Source organism: Pristiophorus japonicus, chromosome 9, assembly GCF_044704955.1.
Source record: "Pristiophorus japonicus isolate sPriJap1 chromosome 9, sPriJap1.hap1, whole genome shotgun sequence".
In the NCBI taxonomy this organism is placed as follows: Eukaryota; Metazoa; Chordata; class Chondrichthyes; family Pristiophoridae; genus Pristiophorus; species Pristiophorus japonicus.
In genome coordinates, this window is record NC_091985.1 from 53,963,125 (window position 1) to 53,985,056 (window position 21,932).

Here is a 21,932-nt window from a genome sequence, read left to right on the forward strand (position 1 = left end):
GGAGAATTGCATACAAAATGAAGGGGAAAAATACAATTCTGACATGATTTTAATGCTAATAGATTTACATTACACAGAGTCTCTTGATATTAAAAGGAATCCATGCGTCAAACACTTGGTGCTCCCGAATCAGTCTCCTTTATACTGTTGAACAGATGGCAGAGCTAAAGATAACTAACTTTCTAAAAATCTGACCTGGCTGAGAAAGGTCCATACACACCAGCAGTGCAAGAACCAGACTGCTAGCCTGTGTAAGTAGGCTGAATACTCAACCCATCCAATCAAAAAAAGGTACGTGACAGCATCCAATCATTTACGATGATGCTCAGGAGGGACGGGATGGTGCTGGAATCAGTGACAATGCCTCACATACCTTCAGTGCTACCACCCAAATCAGGAAGCTGCACAAAATGAGACAATAAGTAGCTTTTCAAGCTAAGAGTTTGATAGCAAATAAATTTCATGCACATAAACTGATTTCTAATTATAACAGATTGACACTCACAAGCATTCTGTGAGGATCCTTCCATCTTCTACCAGCATACTCAATGCTGCCATAACAGAGATGTGGATGTTGCACATTATTACCTAAACTATATGGCAAACAGTATAACGTAATGGACTTTCGGATTTATTATTTTTGTCGATAAAATATTTTAAATGAGTACTGTAACTATTTATCGTGCTGTTTCCATGCGTGTATTCCTATTTGTATTCAACTTTTTGGCTTGGCAAATTGGACTTGCAAACAGGTTTAACTTAATTTTGATTACCTAAACCCTTAATAACATGTCTAAAATGCCACATACATACCATTGTTATTCACTTGAATTCAATGTATTTCACCACCTTAAGTAAAGAAAAAAAAACTGGGTTAAATATATACAGAATTAATTCAGGATAATCTTAATCTCAATTGAAGAATTACTGTTATGTTTTCAGGTTTTATGTCAGATATTATAATCAGCTTCAGTGTGACTAACCACTCCTGTAAGCCAACATGGGGCGTCCTACTATACAGCATTTGCCTTTAACTTCCTAATAACAATAGCAAGAGCCAAGGATGGAACAGAAAGCCATGCCACTGTGCACCATCTGACTGCAATGTACAATGTTGTACTCCATGGGCCCAAGTTTCGGGCCGCGCCTAGAATGGCGCAGCCCCGACCTGGACGCCCGTTTTTCGCGCCACAAAGTGCACCAAAAAAATACTTCCAGATTCTCCGGCTCCCTGCTGGTCCTCTGGCCCTCGGCTCGGCGCAGCAAGAGCTGTGCGGGGTGGAGCTAGGTCCCTGCGCTGAAAACAGTGCCGGGACCTCTGCACATGCGCGCTACAGTGGGCGCGCATGTGCAGTAGCTCCAGACGCCCAAAACTGTGTGGGAGGGGCCCGAAGCACATAGCCCCTAGCCCTGACCGAATGGCCTCACTGGGGCTGCGTGCATAAGGCTCCTCCCATGCCCAGCTCCTGCTTCCTCCCGACCCGACTTGACTCCCGCTTCCCGCCCCCGGACCCGACCGCGACACCGACCCGACTCCCGCTTCCCCCCCCCCGCCCCCGGACTGGACTGGACCCGACCTCCCTCCCCCCGCCCCCGACCCGAACCAACCTCCCTCCTCTCCCCCCACCCCGTGCTCCCGACCGCCCTCCCCGGACCGGCCCCGACCCGCGCTCCCGACCCCGGACCCAATGCCACCTACCTGTAAATCTGGTGCTGGGGACGGGCCCTGCCCGAAGTCTTGGGCCCGGCCCGTTCAGCCTCCCCCTTTTCCACTTCTCCCCCCCTTCCCCCTTCTCCTTCTCCTCCTCCTCCTCCTCCCTCCTCCCCCCTCTCCGTCTCCGCCTTCGACCCCCCTCCCCCTCACTGTCAGAAACACAGACATTGACAGACAGAGAGTGAGAGACACACACAGATAGACAGAGAGATAGAGACACTGACAGAGACACACTGTGGGGGGGGGGGGGGGGCATCCCAGCACGCTGTTGGAGGGCTCCCGGTGCTGCAGTTGATAAGTAGAAATTGTTTTATTTATTGATTTTTTTTTAAAATTATTTCTTATTAATTTTTTTTGATTGATTTATTGATGTTTTATCATTTATTATTGATGATGGCTCTTTATTTGTAAAACTGAAGTGTTTAATGTTTGTAAACTTCCCTTTAAACCCCCCCCCCAACCATTCCCTACGCCTGATTTGTAACCTACGCCTGATTTTCTAAAGTGTAGACAAGGTTTTTCCGAGCGTACAAAAATCTTCACTTACTCCATTCTAAGTTAGTTTGGAGTAAGTTTTCACTGCCGAAACTTTGAAAACAGGCGCAAGTGGCCGGACACGCCCCCTTTTGAAAAAAAAATTCTGTTCCAAAGTGAAACTGTTCTAACTGACTAGAACTGGAGCAAACTAAATGCCGAGAATTTGAATTTCTAAGATACTCTGTTCTACACCAGTTGCTCCAAAAAAATCAGGAGCAACTGAGGCTGAAACTTGGGCCCCATGATTTTCCTTGCATTTGGTGGGTTGATTGAATACACTTAGACCAAGACTCTGGCCATAAACCAATAATTTAATAAACAGGCAAATTAACAGTATTTGGTGCATTACACTGTATTTACAGTTATTGATGCAAGACAAATGTATCTGTCCCCGGATTTGTCTTTTAGCCCCTTTTGAAAATATAGTTACCAAATTAGCTCATCTCCAATCCAGTAACTTCTCCAACTCCTCTTTGTTCTTACCAAATGAACTAACAGCTCATTGAGACAAAAAACAAATAATTGGAACGATTGTGTAAAACTAAATGTCTACAGACATAATTCAGGAAAAGTTTTAGCATAATTACAATCTGCCTGCACCCATCAAGAAAAACAGTGAGATGGAACCACAGGAAACAAATCCACATTCTCTTTGGAAAACAAGGCGAAAACCTCTACAACTAGTAACTTGATCATCAACTCACTTGGCAGATTTCTTCAGACTGAACATATTCTCGACAGCATCACTCAGACAAGCAACTTGCATCATCATTTTTCTGTGGTACAAGTTAATTTCAGTGGCAAATTTATTTGAAATTCTAATATTAGGTATTGTATATAATTCAGAATTATTAAAATAAGTTTCCCTCTCCAAATCAGGGCAACAACTCTCTACGTTTCTATTTTTCTCCCCCGATTTCCCGTTTGATCTTCTCCCAGTTTTGCTAAGGTTTCATTAGTTTGCTCTTAAATCTTCGCAGTTTTTTTTTTAAGTATTGGCTGCCAACTTATCTTGCATTTCATACAGTACACACATAGTGCGTTTCTGTGATTCACTGTGCAAACACACTGCATGTTAACAATGTATCTTTGAATGCAGTATACTGTATGCGGATACAACATACTACATCCACAATGTGCAGGCTTACTTAGGGTGCCAACATCAACTATATCTGTGTGTACAGAGGTTGCCTATCGCCATCATTCATTTTTACATATCCTTGCATCTGTATCCACCATTTCATTCTGAAATGGGAGGCTGAACAGCCAGTTGTCGTGGTGCATATAGGTACCAACTATATAGGTAAAAAATGGGATGAGGTCCTACAAGACGAATTTAGAGAGCTTGGAGCTAAATTAAAAAGTAGGATCTCAAAAGTAGTAATCTCAGGATTGCTACCAGTGCTGCGTGCTAGTCAGAGTAGGCATCACAGGATAGCTCAGATGAATACGTGGCTTGAGGAGTGGTGCACAAGGTGCACAAATTCCTGGGACACTGGAACCGGTTCTGGGGAGGTGAGGCCAGTACAAACTGGACGGTCTGCACCTGGACAGGACCGGAACCAATGTCCTCGGGGGAGTGTTTGCGAGTGCTGTTGGGGAGGAGTTAAACTAATATGGCAGGGGGATGGGAAGTAGAATGGGGGCAGAAGCAAAAGATAGAAAGAAGAAAAGTAAAAGTGGAGGGCAGAGAAACCTAAGGCAAAAAGCAAAAAGGGCCACATTACACCAAAATTCTAAAAGGGTAAAGTGTGTTAGAAAGACAAGCCTGAAGGCCCTGTGCCTCAATATGAGGAGTATTCGGAATAAGGTGTACGAATTAAATGCGCAGATAGCAGTTAACGGGTATGATGTAATTGGCATCACGGAGACACGGCTCCAGGGTGACCAAGGCTGGGAACTCAACATCCAGGGGTATTCAATATTTAGGAAAGATAGACAGAAAGGAAAAGGAGGCCGGGTGGCATTGCTGGTAAAAGAGGAAATTAATGCAATAGTAAGAAAGGACATTAGCTTGGATGATGTGGAATCGGTATAGGTGGAGTTACAGAATACCAAAGGGCAGAAAACGCTAGTGGGAGTTATGTACAGACCACCAAACAGTAGTAGTAAGGTTGGGGACAGCATCAAACAAGAAATTAGGGATGCATGCAATAAAGGTACAGCAGTTATCATGGGTGACTTTAATCGACATATTGATTGTGCTAACCAAACTGGTAACAATGTGGTGGAGGAGGATTTCCTGGAGTGCATTAGGGATGGTTTTCTAGACCAATATGTCGAGGAACCAACCAGAGAGCTGGCCATCCTAGACTGGGGTGATGTGTAATGAGAAAGGACTAATTAGCAATCTTGTTGTGCGAGGCCCCATGGGGAAGAATGACCATAACATGGTAGAATTCTTCATTAAGATGGAGAGTGACACAGTTAATTCAGAAACTAGGGTCCTGAACTTAAGGAAAGTAACTTCGATGGTTTGAGGCGTGAATTGGCTAGAATAGACTGGCAAATGATACTTAAAGGGTTGACGGTGGATAGGCAATGGCAAACATTTAAAGATTACATGGATGAACTTCAGCAATTGTACATCCCTATCTGGAGTAAAAATAAAATGGGGAAGGTGGCTCAACCGTGGCTAGCAAGAGAAATTAAGGAGAGTATTAAATCCAAGGAAGAAGCATATATATTGGCCAGAAAAAGCAACAAACCTGAGGACTGAGAGAAATTTAGAATTCAGCAGAGGAGGACAAAGGGTTTAATTAAGAGGGGGAAAATAGAGTACAAGAAGAAGCTTGCCGGGAACATAAAAACTGACTGCAAAAGCTTCTATAGATATGTGAAGAGAAAAAGATTAGTGAAGACAAACGTAGGTCCCTTGCAGTCGGATTCAGGTGAATCTATAATGGGGAACAAAGAAATGGCAGACCAATTGAACCAATACTTCGGTTCTGTCTTCACGAAGGAAGACACAAATAACCTTCTGGAAGTACTAGGGGACCAAGTGTCTCGTGAGAAGGAGGAACTGAAGGATATCTTTATTAGGCGGGAAATTGTGTTAGGGGAAATTGATGGGATTGAAGGACGATAAATTCCCGGGGCCTGATAGTCTGCATCCCAGAGTACGTAAGGAAGTGACCCTAGAAATCGTGGATGCATTGGTGATCATTTTCCAACAGTCTATCAATTCTGGATCAGTTCCTATGGACTGGAGGGTAGCTAATGTAACACCACTTTTTAAAAAGGGAGGGAGAGAAAGCGGGTAATTATAGACTGGTTAGCCTGACATCAGTAGTGGGGAAAATGTTGGAATCAATTATTAAGAATGAAATAGCAGCACATTGAGAAAGCAGTGATGGGATCGGTCCAAGTCAGCATGGATTTATGAAAGGGAAATCATGCTTGACAAATCTTCTGGAATTTTTTGAGGATGTAACTAGTAGAGTGGACAAGGGAGAACCAGTGGATGTGGTGTATTTGGACTTTCAAATGGCTTTTGACAAGGTCCTACACAAGAGATTGGTGTGCAAAATCAAAGCACATGGTATTGGGGGAACATTCTACCCGCATCTAACCTGTCCCGTCCCGTCAGAATCTTATATGTTTCTATGAGATCCCCTCTCATCGTTCTAAACTCCAATGTATAAAGGCCCAGTTGATCCAGTCTCTCCTCATATGTCAGTCCAGCCATCCCTGGAATCAGTCTGGTAAACCTTCGCTGCACTCCCTCAATAGCAAGAACGTCCTTCCTCAGGTTAGGAGACTAAAACTGAACACAACATTCCAGGTGAGGCCTCACCAAGGCCCTGTACAACTGCAGTAAGACCTCCCTGCTCCTATACTCAAATCCCCTATCTATGACGTGGATAGAGAACTGGTTGGCAGACAGGAAGCAGAGAGTCGGGATAAACGGGTCCTTTTCAAAATGGCAGGCAGTGACTAGTGGACTGCCGCAGGGCTCAGTGCTGGGACCCCAGCTCTTTACAATATACATCAATGATTTGGATGAAGGAATTGAGTGTAATATCTCCAAGTTTGCAGATGACACTAAACTGGGTGGCGGTGAGAGCTGTGAGGGGGACGCTGGGAGGCTACAGGGTGACTTGGACAGATTAGGTGAGTGGGCAAATGCATGGCAGATGTAGTATAATGTGGATAAATGTGAGGTTATCCACTTTGGGGGCAAAAACGCGAAGACAGAATATTATCTGAATGGCGGCAGATTAGGAAAAGGGGAGGTGCAACGAGACCTGGGAGTCATGGTTCATCAGCAGGTACAGCAGGCGGTGAAGAAGGCAAATGGTATGTTGGCCTTCATAGATAGGGGATTTGAGTATAGGAGCAGGGAGGTCTTACTGCAGTTGTACAGGGCCTTGGTGAGGCCTCACCTGGAATGTTGTGTTCAGTTTTAGTCTCCTAATCTGAGGAAGGACGTTCTTGCTATTGAGGGAGTGCAGCGAAGATTTACCAGACTGATTCCAGGAATGGCTGGACTGACATATGAGGAGAGACTGGATCAACTGGGCCTTTATACATTGGAGTTTAGAACGATGAGAGGGGATCTCATAGAAACATATAAGATTCTGACGGGACGGGACAGGTTAGATGCGGGTAGAATGTTCCCGATATTGGGGAACTCCAGAACCAGGGGACACAGTCTTAGGATAAGGAGTAAGCCATTTAGGACTGAGATGTGGAGAAACTTCTTCGCTCAGAGAGTTGTTAACCTGTGGAATTCCCTGCCGCAGAGTTGTTGATGCCAGTTCATTGGATATATTCAAGAGGGAGTTAGATATGGCTCTTACGACTAAGGGGACCAAGGGGTATAGAGAGAAAGCAGGAAAGGGGTACTGAGGGAATGATCAGCCATGATCTTATTGAATGGTGGTGCAGGCTCGAAGGGCTGAATGGCCTACTCCTGCACCTATTTTCTATGTTTATATGTTACATACTTGCATTACATATTTACGTCCGTGTACATTTCCAGAGCATCTACGTCTGCCACATAGACACAAATCATACATGCCCACCTAGAAAATTGGTAAAAGCTAACCAGCAGTTTCAAAGAAAACTGCCAAACCCCCACCCCCGTGGGGAAAAAAGATAGCTCATAACCTTATGCTTAGGACACACAAGCAGGTTTAAAGGAGGAGGAATGTGTGTGCTGAAGAATTGGGATTTATTTTCGGGGTGTGGGGGCGGGGGGAGCGGAGAGAATTTTCCCCTAAATATTTTGATTTTCTGCACTGGATTAACAGAGAAGATATTATAGACTCTCAATGTGACTTCTGAAAAAGGTCAAGTCACACCAAACTGGGAGGTTACTATGTGGATCGACGAAGTTAGCTCAGTCGAGATAGTACTGGGGGTTCAACAAGGTAGATGCAGAGAGGATAAGGGAGTGAAGGGTTATGGGGAGCGGACAGGAAAGTGGCGCTGCGCCCAAGATCAGATCAGCCATGATCTTATAGAATGGTGGAGCAGGCTAGAATGGCCTACTCCTGCTCCTATTTCCTATGTTCCTATTACACTTGGATTTTCAAAATGCTTTTAACAACTTGGATTCATAGTGCCTTTAATGTATTAAAAAGACCCAAGGCATTTCACAGGGGGGTTATTTAACAAAATTTTACACTGCGCCATACAAGGATAGGTGACCACAAGCTTGGTCAAAGAGGTGGGTTTTAAAGAGCATTTTAAAGGCGGAGCAGAGGAGATGTTTAGGAAGGGAATTTCATAGCTTAGGTTCTGGACAGTTGAAGGGCCGTCATGAGGAAATTCGGGTTGCACAAAAGGTCAGAATTGGAGGAACGTAAAGTTCTCGTGGGATTGTAGGACTGGAGGTTACCCTGAGCATACCATGGGCATTCCCTTGTTCTTGGAAAGATAGACAACAAAAAGGAATTCTTCAGGGAGGAACAGAAGCAGGTGCACCTGCATTGCTGCAGGGCACAGTAGACACAGGCATCAGGAACCACTGGTGTAGGTAAAACAATTTCCTAGCTTAATCGGAGGAGCCAATACCAGGGAGGCAATAGCTGAATCATTGGATCCCTTAACCAACCTCCATAAAATACATGTTGGAACACTTATATTACTGACTCCTTTCAGGGGCAACATCTGACAAATCAGATAAGTTTGCACTGCTGCATCCAGAAGGTGAATGAGGCATTGTTTGCCAGGACCAACAAATACATCAACCCTACAAATCATCTCAGTGCCTTCGGTAACTAATCTCCAACATTTTGACAGGAACCCCATCAGAGACCAGGGAGCCTGCCTCCTTGCAGATTGACCAGGATCAAGGGCCATCTCTGTGGCAGGCAGAAATGTCTTCTCATCAGAGATATGTCCCAAACAACTGGAAAATGAGGGACAGAAAAATCTAGGCATTTCTGTGGGAGCGCAGATTTCTGAAACTCTTTGCTTTGGCATGGTCTGGAGATCGAAAGGGTTAAAAGTTGGAAGATTTAAGATTGGATCGAAAGAGGCTGCTAGATGATATCGTGCCTTTTAGACATTGAAATGTTGAGTATGAGTGTACCTTGTAACTATGCAAATAATAATAGTAATTCATGACATTATCTGTATTTGAGTGTAACTTGTTACTATGCAAATAATAATCTATGCATGGAATCAAAGAAACTCCTCTGCTGATCACCTGAGTTGTGTATAGTAAATCATGACATTGTCTGCATTTGAGTGTACCTTGTTACTATTTGATGACATCATCTGTATGTTAAACGATTCAGAAAGCAGTTAGCCGTGATTGTCTAAATGCAAAGAAATAAGAGTTCAAAGGCTTTTTAGGTATAAGGGATGGAACTGGCTTTTGTCACACACACACACACACACGGACAGCATTGACACTGGAATCTTGAAAGGTGTGTCACTGCTTGAAGAGCAGCCATTGCAAGCAGAGAGTTTGTTTAGTATGAATGTCGAAATAAAAGACCTGATCCTGCCTTTACTACAACTGAGTGTGTGCATAATTCGACGTTTAAAACAACGAAGCGAACAGAGCAAGACAGCCATTTACAACAATCTCCACAAAGGATGAGAGCAACAAGAGAAAAGTGGCAGGATTCCCAAAAGTTCAAGGCCTCTTTGATGCCACCCACATGGCTATGCACACTTCCTCCAACAATGGAACGGCATGCATAAACAAGAAGTAAATGTCGAGGTTGTCTGTGACCATCACTCCATCATGCCAATTACCCTGAAAAACAGCCATGATTGATTAATTCATCTTTCACCAGTCAACAGTCCAACCCTTATTTGAAGTCTGCTCCATCCTAGATGGATGGATTTTGACACCAGTGCACAATCCATGAACAGTAGTAAAAAGAGAATTCAAAAGAGCTCATTTTCAGTTTGGGCACAGGAGGAAAACTGGCAGTTACAGGTTGGCCATTTTACACCTCACCCAATTTTCTTTTCCATTGGCATCAGTGGTAGATGCTCCTGGAGCATCTCCTATGTATTCCACGATGAATGCAGTTTACCTTGCGGCCAAAGATCATTACAGATGCATATTGCAGACTCATCCATATTAGCCACCATAAAAAATTTGCATTTATATAGCACCTTTCACAACGTTAGGACATCCAAAAGCACTTTTTGAAGTGAAATGTAGGAAACGCAAGAGTCAATTTACACACAACAAGCTCCCACACACAGCAATGTGATAATGACCAGATAATTTGTTTCAGTAGTGTTGGTTGAGTGAGAAATGTTGGCCAAGACACCAGGGAAAACTCCCCTGATATCCTTCAAAAGTGCTGTGGGATCTTTTACGTCCACCCGAGAGCCCAGACGAAACTTCGATAGACAGCACTTCCGACAGTGTAGCACTCCTTCTGTACTGCACTGGAGTTCATATCATTCAGGATTCTTTGCACAAAGAACACAATGAATTGTTGCCACTCATTAAGCAATAGGAAGTGCATGTGCCATTTTATGGCAGCACCTGCACATCTATACTTCTGTGCAAATGTGCTTCCACTGCCAATGTACCCGCCTCAGAAAATAAGCCCCTTATTAGTTATATGCAAGTTCTTTGGGATCCTGCAATTGTGATTCCCAGTACACTCATTTTTCTCTCCGTGAATTGTGTGCACAACCAACAGTGGGAGAAAGCAGCATCTGTTTGGTCCTAACAGCTTTCCAAGTGAGAGTTGATTGACAGAGAGTGTCAACACCAACCTAGTAAAACAAAAGCTGTGTTTTTTTTCCTTGTGAAATGCTGACATGCGAGCACAGATTTACAGCATCAATTAAAAATGCAAGTTGCTGTTGGTTCATGCTTGGAGGGATTGGTTCATACATGGCATCCGCATCCACATCCACATCCACAAACTGCATATCCAGAGTGTATGTCTCTACACACACTGTTTGCACCTACACATGCACACTCAGTTGCACCGCACCATTCACCGGTCTTTTAGCAGATGCTATCGGTCACTGAAGGGAATGCCAGCATATATTTAAATTTACCGGTGGGGGGAGGGAGGAAGGGGGCTATTTTCCACAAGGCCTCGGTGTCGTCCGCTCCCTCGCCCGCTCGGCACCCGGTGAGCACAGTCTCGCTCTCGCCCTCGCTCCGCTCCAACGGCTCGTGCCACAACCGCCCGCCTGCCGCCGCTGGCCGTGAGGTCACTTCCGCCGATCGGCGTGCCACAGGACCATTACAAACTAGGGGTGTTACTGCCAATTTAATTATTGAAAAAAACTCTTTCCTTTTTCAAAACATAAACGGCACATATGCTCAGTTATGACAATAAATAATAAATGTTTTTTTATTAAACATAAATTCATCGTAACTTCATCCTGAGCATCCTTAATATAAATCTAAAATATAATCACACTCCCTCCCCCTCTCTCTCCTGCGTGGACTGGTCCGTTGAACGCTCCCTCAGAGCTGCGCAACTCCCACTCACTCGCTTCGAGAGATCACGCGACACAGAAGCACGATATTGAGGGTGCTGGAATCTGGAATAAAAGCAGAAAATACTGGCAATCTCAGCGTGTCAGGCAGCATTTATAGAGAGAAATAGAGTTAACGTTTCGGTTCGACGGCCCTTCGTCACAACTGTCTGGTTTCAAATTCTGTTTTGTTGCTGTGAAGGATTTGCTGCGCTCTTCAGGGCTACTTTCTAAATCATTGTGTGTTTACTCCCAACAAAGAGGCAAGCAGTGCTGGATTTAGTTGTCGGAAATGAATTGGGGCAAGTAGGTAATCATTGTAAGGGTCGACCCATCCCAAAGTTGCCCTGTGAAAATGGCAATTGGTCTCTTTGAATTGCTGCAGTCCCTCTGGCCAACATTTACATTTTTGTTAAAAACTTAATTGATAGCAATTGCCATCACCAATTCGGAGGCAGCAAATGCCCCCCTTAAAGGGGCACATCTAATATAGTTGTAACTTAAACCAAAATGAGCAGAAATGTAACAAATTTTATAAATTTATTTTCTAGGGTGATGAAGCACTCCAGTCCCTCCAGTGCCCACCAGTCGTGGAAGACCTCAAGCATGCTGGTGGACATCTCCAGCGACACCCAATTGTTCAAAGCATCCTGTGGATTGCATATACTGTGACCACAATGCACTGGTAATGATGAGGGTGGATATTGTGCCTGATATGTGCAAATAAAAGCTTTTTTCTGGCTGGTAGCGAGTATCTTGAGTGTTGCTGCTGCTACACCCATCCAGGCGAGTGATGGGTATTCCATTATATACCTGAGTTGAACCTTGCGGATAATGGATAGGCTTTGAGGGTTGAGATGGTGAGTCACTCATCAGAGTACCCAGTCTCTGACCTGGACTTGTAGCCATTGGGTTGATATGGTTGGCCCAGTTAAACCTTTGGCCAGTGGTAATGTCATGATATCGATAGTGGGGGACTCTGTGATTGTGGTGCCGGTGAAGGTCAGGAGTACATGGCTGGCCTTTCAGCTTTTTGAGATGGTCATTACCTGCCACTAAAGTTATGTGAATGTGACTTGTCAGCCCAAGCCTAGATGTTGTTGAGTTACTGATGTCGGCTGCTATGGGCTGCTTTAATTTTTGGAGGAGCTCTGAGTGCAGGTGAACATTGAAATCTTTAGCAAACAATCCCACTCCTAACCTTGTGATAGAGGTGAAAGTCATTAATGAAGTAGCTGAAGATGGTTGAACCAAGGACCTGAGGTTCGACTGCAGCGAAATACTGGGGCCATGGGACTGGCCTTGACAACACTGCAGCAACAATCAAGAACCTTGACACCATCCAGAACGGTGCAGTTTGCTGGTGCCCTACTGGACTCTCAAAGCAAGCGCTCTACTCTGAACTCCTTCAGGGCGAACGAGCCAAAGGTGGGCAGCGGAAACCTTACAAGGACACCCTCCAAAGCCTCCCTGATAAAATGCAACATCCCCACTGACACCTGGGAATCCCTGGCCAAAGCCCGTCTTGCGTGGAGAAAGTGCATCCAGGACGGTGCTGAACTCCAGTCTCGTCACTGAGAGCATGCAGAAATCAAGTGCAGGCAGCGGAAAGGGCATGCAACAAACTAGTCCCACCCACCCCTTCCCTCAACGACTGTCCCATCTGTGACAGAGACTGAGGCTCTTGTATTGGACTGCACAGCCACCTAAGAACTCATGTTAAGAGTGGAAGCAAGTCTTCCTGGATTCTGAGGGACTGCCGATGATGATGATGACTGGACTCAGTATTTACCCCTGTGGCTGCAGTATGTATGATCCACAGATAGAATATAACAATATGCCATGGTTACTTCAACAGTACTTTCCTCTCCTGTGGCCTCTACCAGCAAAAAGAACAAGAGTAGCAGTGGTGTGGAAACACCAATTTGAATAAAAGAGTAAAAAAAAAGTCTTACTGCAATTATATAAGGCCTTTGTGAGACAACACCTGGGGTACTGTGTACAGTTTTGGTCTCCTTACCAAAGGAAAGGATATACTTGCCTTAGAGGGAGTGCAACAAAGGTTCACTAGATTGATTCCTGGGATGAGGAGATTATCCGATGAGAGATTCAGTAGACTAGGCCTATATTCCCTAGAGTTTAGAAGAATGAGAGGTGCTCTCATTGAAACCTATAAAATTCTTAAGGGGCTTGACAGATGCTTGGGAGGATGTTTCCCTGACCTGGGGAGTCTAGATCTAGGGGTAACAGTCTCAAAATAGGGGTCGGCTATTTAGAAAGAAAAAAAGAAAGATTTGCATTTATATAGCTCCTTTCATGACCACCGGACATCTCAAAGCGCTTTACAGCCTATTATACTTTTGGAGTGTAGTCACTGTTGTAATGTGGGAAATGCGGTAGCCAACTCGCACGCAGAAAACTCCCAAAAACAGCAGTGTGATAATGACCAGATAATCTGTTTTTGTTATGTTGATTGAGGGATAAATATTGGCCAGGACACAGGGATAACTCTACTGCTCTTCGAAATGGTGCCACGGGGTCTTTTATGTCCACCTGAGAGGGCAGACGGGGCCTCGGTTTAACATCTCATCCAAAGACGACTCTCCCTCTACACTCCACTGGAGTGTCCTAGATTTGTGGTCAAGTTCCTGGAGTTAGGACTGAGATGAGGAGAAATTTCTTCACACAAAGGGTTGTGAATCTTTGGAATTCCCTGCCCCAGAGGGCTGTACATGCTCAGTCATGGAGAATATTCAACACCGAGATCATTAGATTTTTGCATACTAAGGGAATCAAGGGATATAGGGGTAGGGCAGGAAAGGAAGAAGATGCTCCCAAAGTCATAGTGAAAGAGGTGGTAGTTGAGATACTGATTGAGATAAAAATTGATAAAGGAAAGGTTCGACAAAGGCTGCCTGTACTTAACATACAAAAGTCACCAGGACCGGCTGGGATGCATGATAGGTGGAAATTGCAGAGGTACTGGCCATAATCTTACAATCCTCCTTCGATACGGCAGTGGTGCCAGAGGACTGATGAATTGCAAATGTTACATCCTTGTTCAAAAAAGGGTGCAATGATAAACCCAGCAATTACAGGCCAATCAGTTTAACCTTGGTTGTGGGGAAGCTTTTAGGAATGATAATCCGAGACAACATTAACAGTCATTTGGACAAGTGTGGATTAATTAAGGAAAGCTAGCATGAATTTGTTAAAGGCAAATCATGTTTAACTTGATCGAGTTTTTTGATGAGGTGACCGAGAGGGTTCATCAAGGTAATACAGTTGATGTGATGTACATGGACTTCCAAAAGGCATTTGACGAGGTGCCACGTAATAGGCTTGCCAGCAAAGTTGAAGCCCGTGGAATAATAGGGATAGTTACAACATGGATACAAAATTGGCTAATAAACATAAAACAGTAGTGTTGAATTTTTTTCAGACTAGTGGAAGGTACACAGTGGTGTTCCCCGAAGTTGGTACTCGTACCACTGCATTTCTTAATCCATACTAATGTCGTGGGTGTACAGGGCACAATTTCAAACTTTGCAATAGACAAAAAACTTGGGAGTATAGTGATAGACTTCAAGGACAGAGGCTGGTGAAATGGATCAACACATGGCAGATATGAAATTTAATGCAGAAAAGTCCGAATTTGCATCTTAGTAGGAAGGACAAGGAGAGGCAATATAAACTGATGGGCACAATTCTAAAGGGGGTGCATGAACAGAGAGACCTTTCAACGATATGTGCACAAGTCGTTGAAAGCGGCAGTGCAGGTTGAGAAAACAGTTTTAAAAAAGCATACAGAAACCTAATAAACTAATATGGCAGGGGATGGGAATCTATGCAGGGAGACAGAGGGAAGTAAAATAGGGACAGAAGCAAAAGGTACCATGCATACCACAAAAGTAGAAAGGAGATAAGGAAAAATGGAGGGCAGAGAAATCAAAGGCAAAAATCAAAAAGGGTCACATTACAACATAATTCGAAAAGAACAAAGTGTTTTATAAAAAAAACAAGCCTGAAGGCTCTGTGCCTCAATGCGAGGAGCATTCGTAATAAGGTGGATGAATTAACTGCGCAGATAGCGGTTAACAGATAAGATGTAATTGGGATTACGGAGACATGGCTCCAGGGAACTCAACATCCAGGGGTATTCAATATTCAGGAAGTAGAGACAGAAAGGAAAAGGAGGTGGGTTAGCGTTGCTAGTTAAAGAGCAGATTAATGCAATAGTAAGGAAGGATATTAGCTTGGATGATGTGGAATCTGTATGGGTAGAGCTGGAGAACACCAAAGGGCAGAAAACACGAGCGTGAGTTGTGTACAGACCACCAAACAGTAGTGAGTTTGGGGATGGCATCAAACAGGAAATTAGGGATGCGTACAATAAAGGTACAGCAGTTATCATGGGTGCCTACCTACATATAGCTTGGGTTAACCAAACTGATAGCAATATGGTGGAGGAGGATGTCCTGGAGGGTATAGGGGATGGTTTTCTAGACCAATATGTCGGAACCAACTAGAGAGCTGGCCATCCTAGACTGGGTGTTATGTAATGAGTGAGGATTAATTAGCAATCTTGTGCAAGACCCCTTGGGGAAGAGTGACCATAATATGGTAGAATTCTTCATTTAAGATGGAGAGTGACGCAGTTAATTCAGAGACTCGGGTCCTGAACTTAAAGAAAGGAAACTCCAATGGTATGAGATGTGAATTGGCTAGGATAGACTGGCGAATGATACTTAAAGGGTTGACGGTGGATAGGCAATGGCAGACACTTAAAGATCACATGGATGAGCTTCAACAATTGTACATCCCTGTCTGGCGTAAAAATAAAACGGAGAAGGTGGCTCAACCGTGGCTAACAAGGGAAATTAGGGATACTGTTATATCCAAGGAAGAGGCATATACATATGTTGGCCAGAAAAAGCAGCAAACCTGAGGACTGGGAGAAATTTAGAATTCAACAGAGGAGGATAAAGGGTTTAATTAGGAGGGGGAAAATAGAATATGAGAGTAAGCTTGCAGGGAACATAAAAACTGACTGCAAAAGCTTCTATAGATATGTGAAGAGAAAAGGATTAGTGAAGACAAATGTAGGTTCCTTGCAGTCAAAATCAGGTGAATTTATAATGGGGAACACAAAAATGGCAGACGAATTGAACAAATGCTTTGGTTCTGTCTTCACTAAGGAAGACACACATAACCTTCCAGAAATACTAGGGGACCAAGAGTCTAGCGAGAAGGAGGAACTAAAGAAAATTCTTTAGTCAGGAAATTGTGTTAGGGAAATTGCTGGGACTGAAGGTCGATAAATCCCCAGGGCCTGATAGTCTGCATCCCAGAGTACTTAAGGAAGTGGCCCTAGAAATAGTGGATGCATTGGTGGTCATTTTCCAACATCCCATTGATTCTGGATCAGTTCCTATGGATTGGAGGGTAGCTCATATAACCCCACTTTCTAAAAAAGGAGAGAGAAAAAACAGGGACTGGTTAGCCTGACAGCGGTAGTGGGGAAAATGTTGGAATCAATTATTAAAGATGTAATAGCAGCACATTTGGAAAGTAGTGACAGGATCGGTCCAAGTTTATGAAAGGGAAATCATGTTTGAGAAATCTTCCAGAATTTTTTGAGGATGTAACTAGCAGAGTGGACAAGGGAGAACCAGTGGATGTGGTGTATTTGGACTCTCAAAAGACTTTTGATAAGGTCCCACACAAGAGATTAGTGTGCAATATTAAAGCACATGGTATTGGGTGTAATGTATTGACGTGGATAGAGAACTGGTTGGCAGACAGGAAGCCAAGAGTAAGAATAAGCAGGTCCTTTTCAGAATGGCAGGCAGTGACTAGTGGGATACCGCAAAGTTCAGTACTGGGACCTTTGCTATTTACAATATACATTAATGATTTAGATGAAGGAATTGAATGTAATATCTCCAAGTTTGCAGATGACAGTAAGCTGGGTGGCAGTGTGATCTGTGAGGAGGATGCTAAGAGGCTGCAGGGTGACTTGGATAGGTTAGGTGAGTGGGCAAATGCATGGCAGATGCAGTATAATGTAGATAAATGTGAGGTTATCCACTTTGGTGGCAAAAACAGGAAGGCAGAATATCTGAATGGTGACAGATTAGGAAAAGGGGAGGTGCAACGAGACCTGGGTGTCATGGTACATCAGTCATTGAAAGCTGACATGTAGGTACAGCAGGTGGTGAAGAATGCAAATGGCATGTTGGTCCTGCACCCTCTTAGCATCCTCCTCACAGCTCACACCACCACCCAGCTAAGTGTCATCTGCAAACTTGGAGATATTACATTTAATTCCTTCGTCTAAATCATTAATGTATATTGTAAATAACTGGGGGCCCAGCACGGAACCTTGCGGTACCCCACTAGTCACTGCCTGCCATTCTGAAAAGGACCCGTTTATTCCTACTCTTTGCTTCCTGTCTGCCAACCAGTTCTCTATCCACGTCAATACATTACCCCCAGTACCATGTGCTTTAATTTTGTACATTAATCTCTTGTGTGAGACCTTGTCAAAAGCCTTTTGAAAGTCCAAATACACCACATCCACTGGTTCTCCCTTGTCCACTCTATTAGTTACATCCTCAAAAAATTCTAGAAGATCTGTCAAACATGATTTCCCTTTCATAAATCCATGCTGACTTGGATCGATCCTGTCACTGCTTTCCAAATGCGTTGCTATTACCTCTTTAATAATTGATTCCAACATTTTTTCCACTACTGATGTCAGGCTAACCGGTCTATAATTCCCTGTTTTCTCCTTTTTTTAAAAGTGGGGTTACATTAGCTACCCTCCAATCCATTGGAACTGATCCAGAGTCTATAGAATGTTGGAAAATGACCACCAATTATTATGAATGAGAAAATACTGTACCTTGATTGGCTGCCCAGAACCATGTGACTCAGCTCCAGTTTACGGGCCGCCCAACGTTCATGCGCTGCGACGCGCAGGGAATGAAGGCCTCAGGAGCGGGATGTCAAGTGGGTGCAGCAGGAACAGGTAAGTGGGCATCTGTTTTCCCTTTTTCAGTTGTTTGCCCGTGTGAAGACCTCAACCGGGATTTCTAGGCCATTGTTCTAAGAAACCATCCCACATACACTCAATGAACTCATCCTCAAGGCTACATTTGTCAATTCAATTTATCCAATCTATATGAAGTTTAAAATCACCCATAATTATTGAAGTACCCCCATTATTTCTTGATTTATATTCTGTGCCACAGCATGGCTACTGTTAGGGGGCCTATTGACTACTCCCACCAGTGACTTCTTTCCCTTACTATTTCTTGTCTCCACCCAAACTTGTTCTATATCTTGATTTTCTGAGCCACGATCATTTCTCACTACTGCACTGATCTCATCCCTTATTAACAGAGCTACCCTACCTCCTTTTCCTTTCTGCCTATCCTTATGGTGTCAAAACCCTAAATATTCAGTTCGCAGCCTTAGTCACCTTGCAACCAAGTCACTGTAATGGCTATCAGATCATACCCATTTATTTCTATTTGTGCCATCAACTCATCTAGTTACGAATGCTGCGTGCATTCCGTTAAAGAGCCTTTAATTGCGTCTTTTTACCATTTTTCCCTACTCTGACTCTAATTGCTGGTTCACTCTTATGTTTGTATGCTCTGTCCCTTCCTGTCATTCTGGTTATCATTACCCCTATCATTATCCTACACTATTGCCTTCTCCTTTCTCTTTGACTTTTTTAATTTCCCCTCACTGGAAACCCGCCCCTCCCCCCCCCCCCCCCCCCCCCTCCCCACTATTTAGTTTAAAGCCCGATCTACAGCCCTAGTTATTTGATTCACCAAGACACTGGTTTAAGTGAAACCCGTTCCAACGGAACAGTTCCTTTCCAAAGTACTGGTGCCAGAGCCCCACGAATCTCAAACCCATTTCTCCCACACCAATCTTTGAGCCACGCATTCAACTCTGATCTTATTGACCCTATGCCAATTTGCTTGTGGCTCAGGTAGTAATCCAGAGATTATTACCTTTGTGGTTCTGTCTTTTAATTTAGCCCCCAGCTGCTCTTACTCCCTCAGCAGAAACTCTTTCTTAGTCCTACCTATGACATTGGTACCTAGGTGGACCACAACAACTGGATCTTTCTCCTCCCACTCTAAGTTCCTCTCCAGCCCGGAGGAGATGTCTTTAACCCTGGCACCAGGCAGGCAACACAGCCTTCAGGATTCACGCTCCCAGCTGCAGAGAACAGTATCTATCCCCCTAACTATGTTGTCCCCTACTACCACTGCTAAAGAGAGGAAAGATGGATTATGAAAGTAAACTAGCTAGAAATATAAAAACATAGAGTTTCTACAAGTATATAAAAAGGAAGAGAGTGGCTAAAGTAAATGTTGGTCCCTTAGAGAATGAGACTGGGGAAGTAATAATGGGAAACAGGGTAAATGGCACAGACTTTGAACAAATATTTTGTATCGGTCTTCACGGCAGAAGACACTAAAAAATTATTTTTCATTACTGTCACTTGCACAGCTTGAAATGAGCGTGCAGTGTGTGGTTTCACAACCTTTACCCTGTAACATAAATACATTTTATTAAATTAATTAAGCAGATTATAAACGATAACTTGTTTATACCTCAAAATCTTATCAGCTTATAATTTCTCATGATGTAAACCATTACAAAAATGTGAGTATGTAAACTGGTGAGGAATTGCATTGCAAACTACATTAATCTTGCCTGTGGCCAATTTTCCTTCTGTAAAGCATTGAGGTTTCATATAAAATAAGAGCTTTTTTTAAAAAAAACATTGTTAGCTATTAGAGTCTAGAATGTGATTGTTAATTTTTTTATGCCGAGAAAAAGTTGGTAGTTTTCTCAAGGTAGAAACAAATCACATAGGACAATAGTTTAATTTAGTCAGAGCTGTAGATAGATTCTGAGCAGATGTGAAGTTGTGCAAGGGACAATGGAACACGTGTGAAACATTGTGGGTTCTGGTCATCCCACTGTTATTTCTGGTCTGAACTCTCTTCTGAAAGACATGGGCACCGATTTTCAGGACCTCCACCCCTCAGGAATGGGAGAGTGGATCGAAAGTGGCAGTGCACCCATTCCTGCCCACGATACGGCCGCAGCCATTTATCACCCATGGTGGAAATGGACAGCCACAGTGCCCACCCGTTTGAGGGGCAGCCTACTTTTAAAAATGTAAATTTGGGTCCGACGGCGGTTATAGGACTCCATGGTATTGAGTGGCCTAAGCAGCAATCCTTAACAATCACTGAAGGCTGCTCCAGAAAAAGGTAAGTAAAGGTTTTTCAGAATTCTTGTAGTGCCATTCCTAGCCCCACAAATACCTTCCAGCTCGCTGATGGTCTAGCCCCAACCCCCCCCCCCCCCCCAAGCCCCATCACGCAATTTCCTCCCCACTTAATAAGTAACTTCTGGCTTGGCTCTCCAGAGGAGCCACCAGAATTCCCACCCCACCAACTTGGGAGCTGCCTGTAAGCGCTGGTTCAGTGCTTTGAACATCTATGCCACTGGCACCTGAAAAGCACTAAGGGAAGACTTGAGGCCCACTCATCTGCCAAATGGCACAGTCAGCCCATCTTTGGCCCTCTTTGTCACTGCCAGTGTGGCCTGAAATTTGACACAGCAGAAGAGCGAGATTCCTGTGGAGGTGTGACAGGCACGAGTTGCATGCCTACATTATTTAGATGAGGCTCGAGGCCCAATGACAGTGAACCTCGAGCCTCCTGGTTTGGACACGTGTTGCGGACGTAACGACACCTTTGTGCCCGAAACCAGGCGCTGACAAATCTCCATGCCATAAGATGCCAATTCAGCTTGCTCTGAACCACCTTACAAAACCAATTCAGAGTAATGTAATAGTTGCACCCCAAGGCAATTAGCATAGAACCTGCAGTATAATCCAAATGAAGTGATCTATTTCTCTTGCCAAAGTTATCAAAGACAGTCAGACAGACATTGGGCTCAATTTTCCCCAAGCCAGTTTTCTAGTGTATTGCCAGAGTTACGCCCGTATTTTTAGGCCAGAATTGCGGCAAAAATATCTTTCCAAAGTTTCCCCGATGTATAATTCGAATTTATCGTGTCCAATCACCTCGGGGGCGGCGGAGCCTGTTGTCTGCGCCAAAAAACGAAGCCGCACCTTTTGCGCATGCGCGTGGGGGGGGGGGGGGGGGTTATGTTTTTGACGTCATTCCAATGGACGTGCATGCTCAGTACAGCTCAAATTTGGCAGTTAGCCATTTTTAAAGAGCCAGTTGTGTGTGTGAGAAGAAGTGCTGTGAGAGAGAATTGGGAAAATTGCAGCTGGAGCAATACAAGAATTTCTTACAGGAAAAAGTGAAGGCACTAGTTACTGTGATTGAGAACAGATGGCAAGAGCTGGACACCAGCAGAGGTCACATAAAAGTTCCACCCAAAGAAATGAAGAAACACTGGGACCAAGTTGCAGAAGATTACTGCGCAGTGGTGACCACCACAAGATCTGGAGGCCAGTGTAAAAAGAAATGGCAGGACCTTGGTCATGTAGTTAGTGTAAATAATATTTTCATTTATTCAATGGAATTGCAATTGTAAATGTGGCCAGCAGTATATGTCCCACCCAGTAGAAAGACACACTCTCTAAAAAGTTGCATTTTCATCTTTGCAGAGGAAGGTGGCACATAATAAAAGGGAAAGAACTCGAACAGGAGGAGGCCCGGCAAATCTCTATACCCACTGA

At 44.0% G+C, this 21,932-nt stretch overlaps 1 protein-coding gene and 1 long non-coding RNA gene across 2 annotated transcripts in view; one reads left to right on the forward strand and one right to left on the reverse strand.

Moving 5' to 3' along the window:
- Nucleotides 1-10,877, reverse strand: part of srbd1 (S1 RNA binding domain 1) — a 384,714-nt gene extending 373,837 nt beyond the window's left edge. Inside the window, exons 1-2 of the mRNA XM_070889352.1 lie at nucleotides 10,745-10,877; nucleotides 814-849 (exon numbers count right to left, since the gene is read on the reverse strand). Of these exons, the coding sequence (XP_070745453.1) occupies nucleotides 814-816 (3 nt within the window). The 5' untranslated portion in view covers nucleotides 817-849; nucleotides 10,745-10,877. The remainder of the gene's footprint in view (nucleotides 1-813; nucleotides 850-10,744) is intronic.
- Nucleotides 10,878-11,169: 292 nt separating this feature from the next.
- LOC139272609 (uncharacterized) lies at nucleotides 11,170-11,920 on the forward strand. The gene is made up of 2 exons (XR_011594905.1): nucleotides 11,170-11,479; nucleotides 11,725-11,920. It is a non-coding gene; the product is annotated as an uncharacterized lncRNA (long non-coding RNA).
- The last annotated feature ends 10,012 nt before the right edge of the window (nucleotides 11,921-21,932 follow it).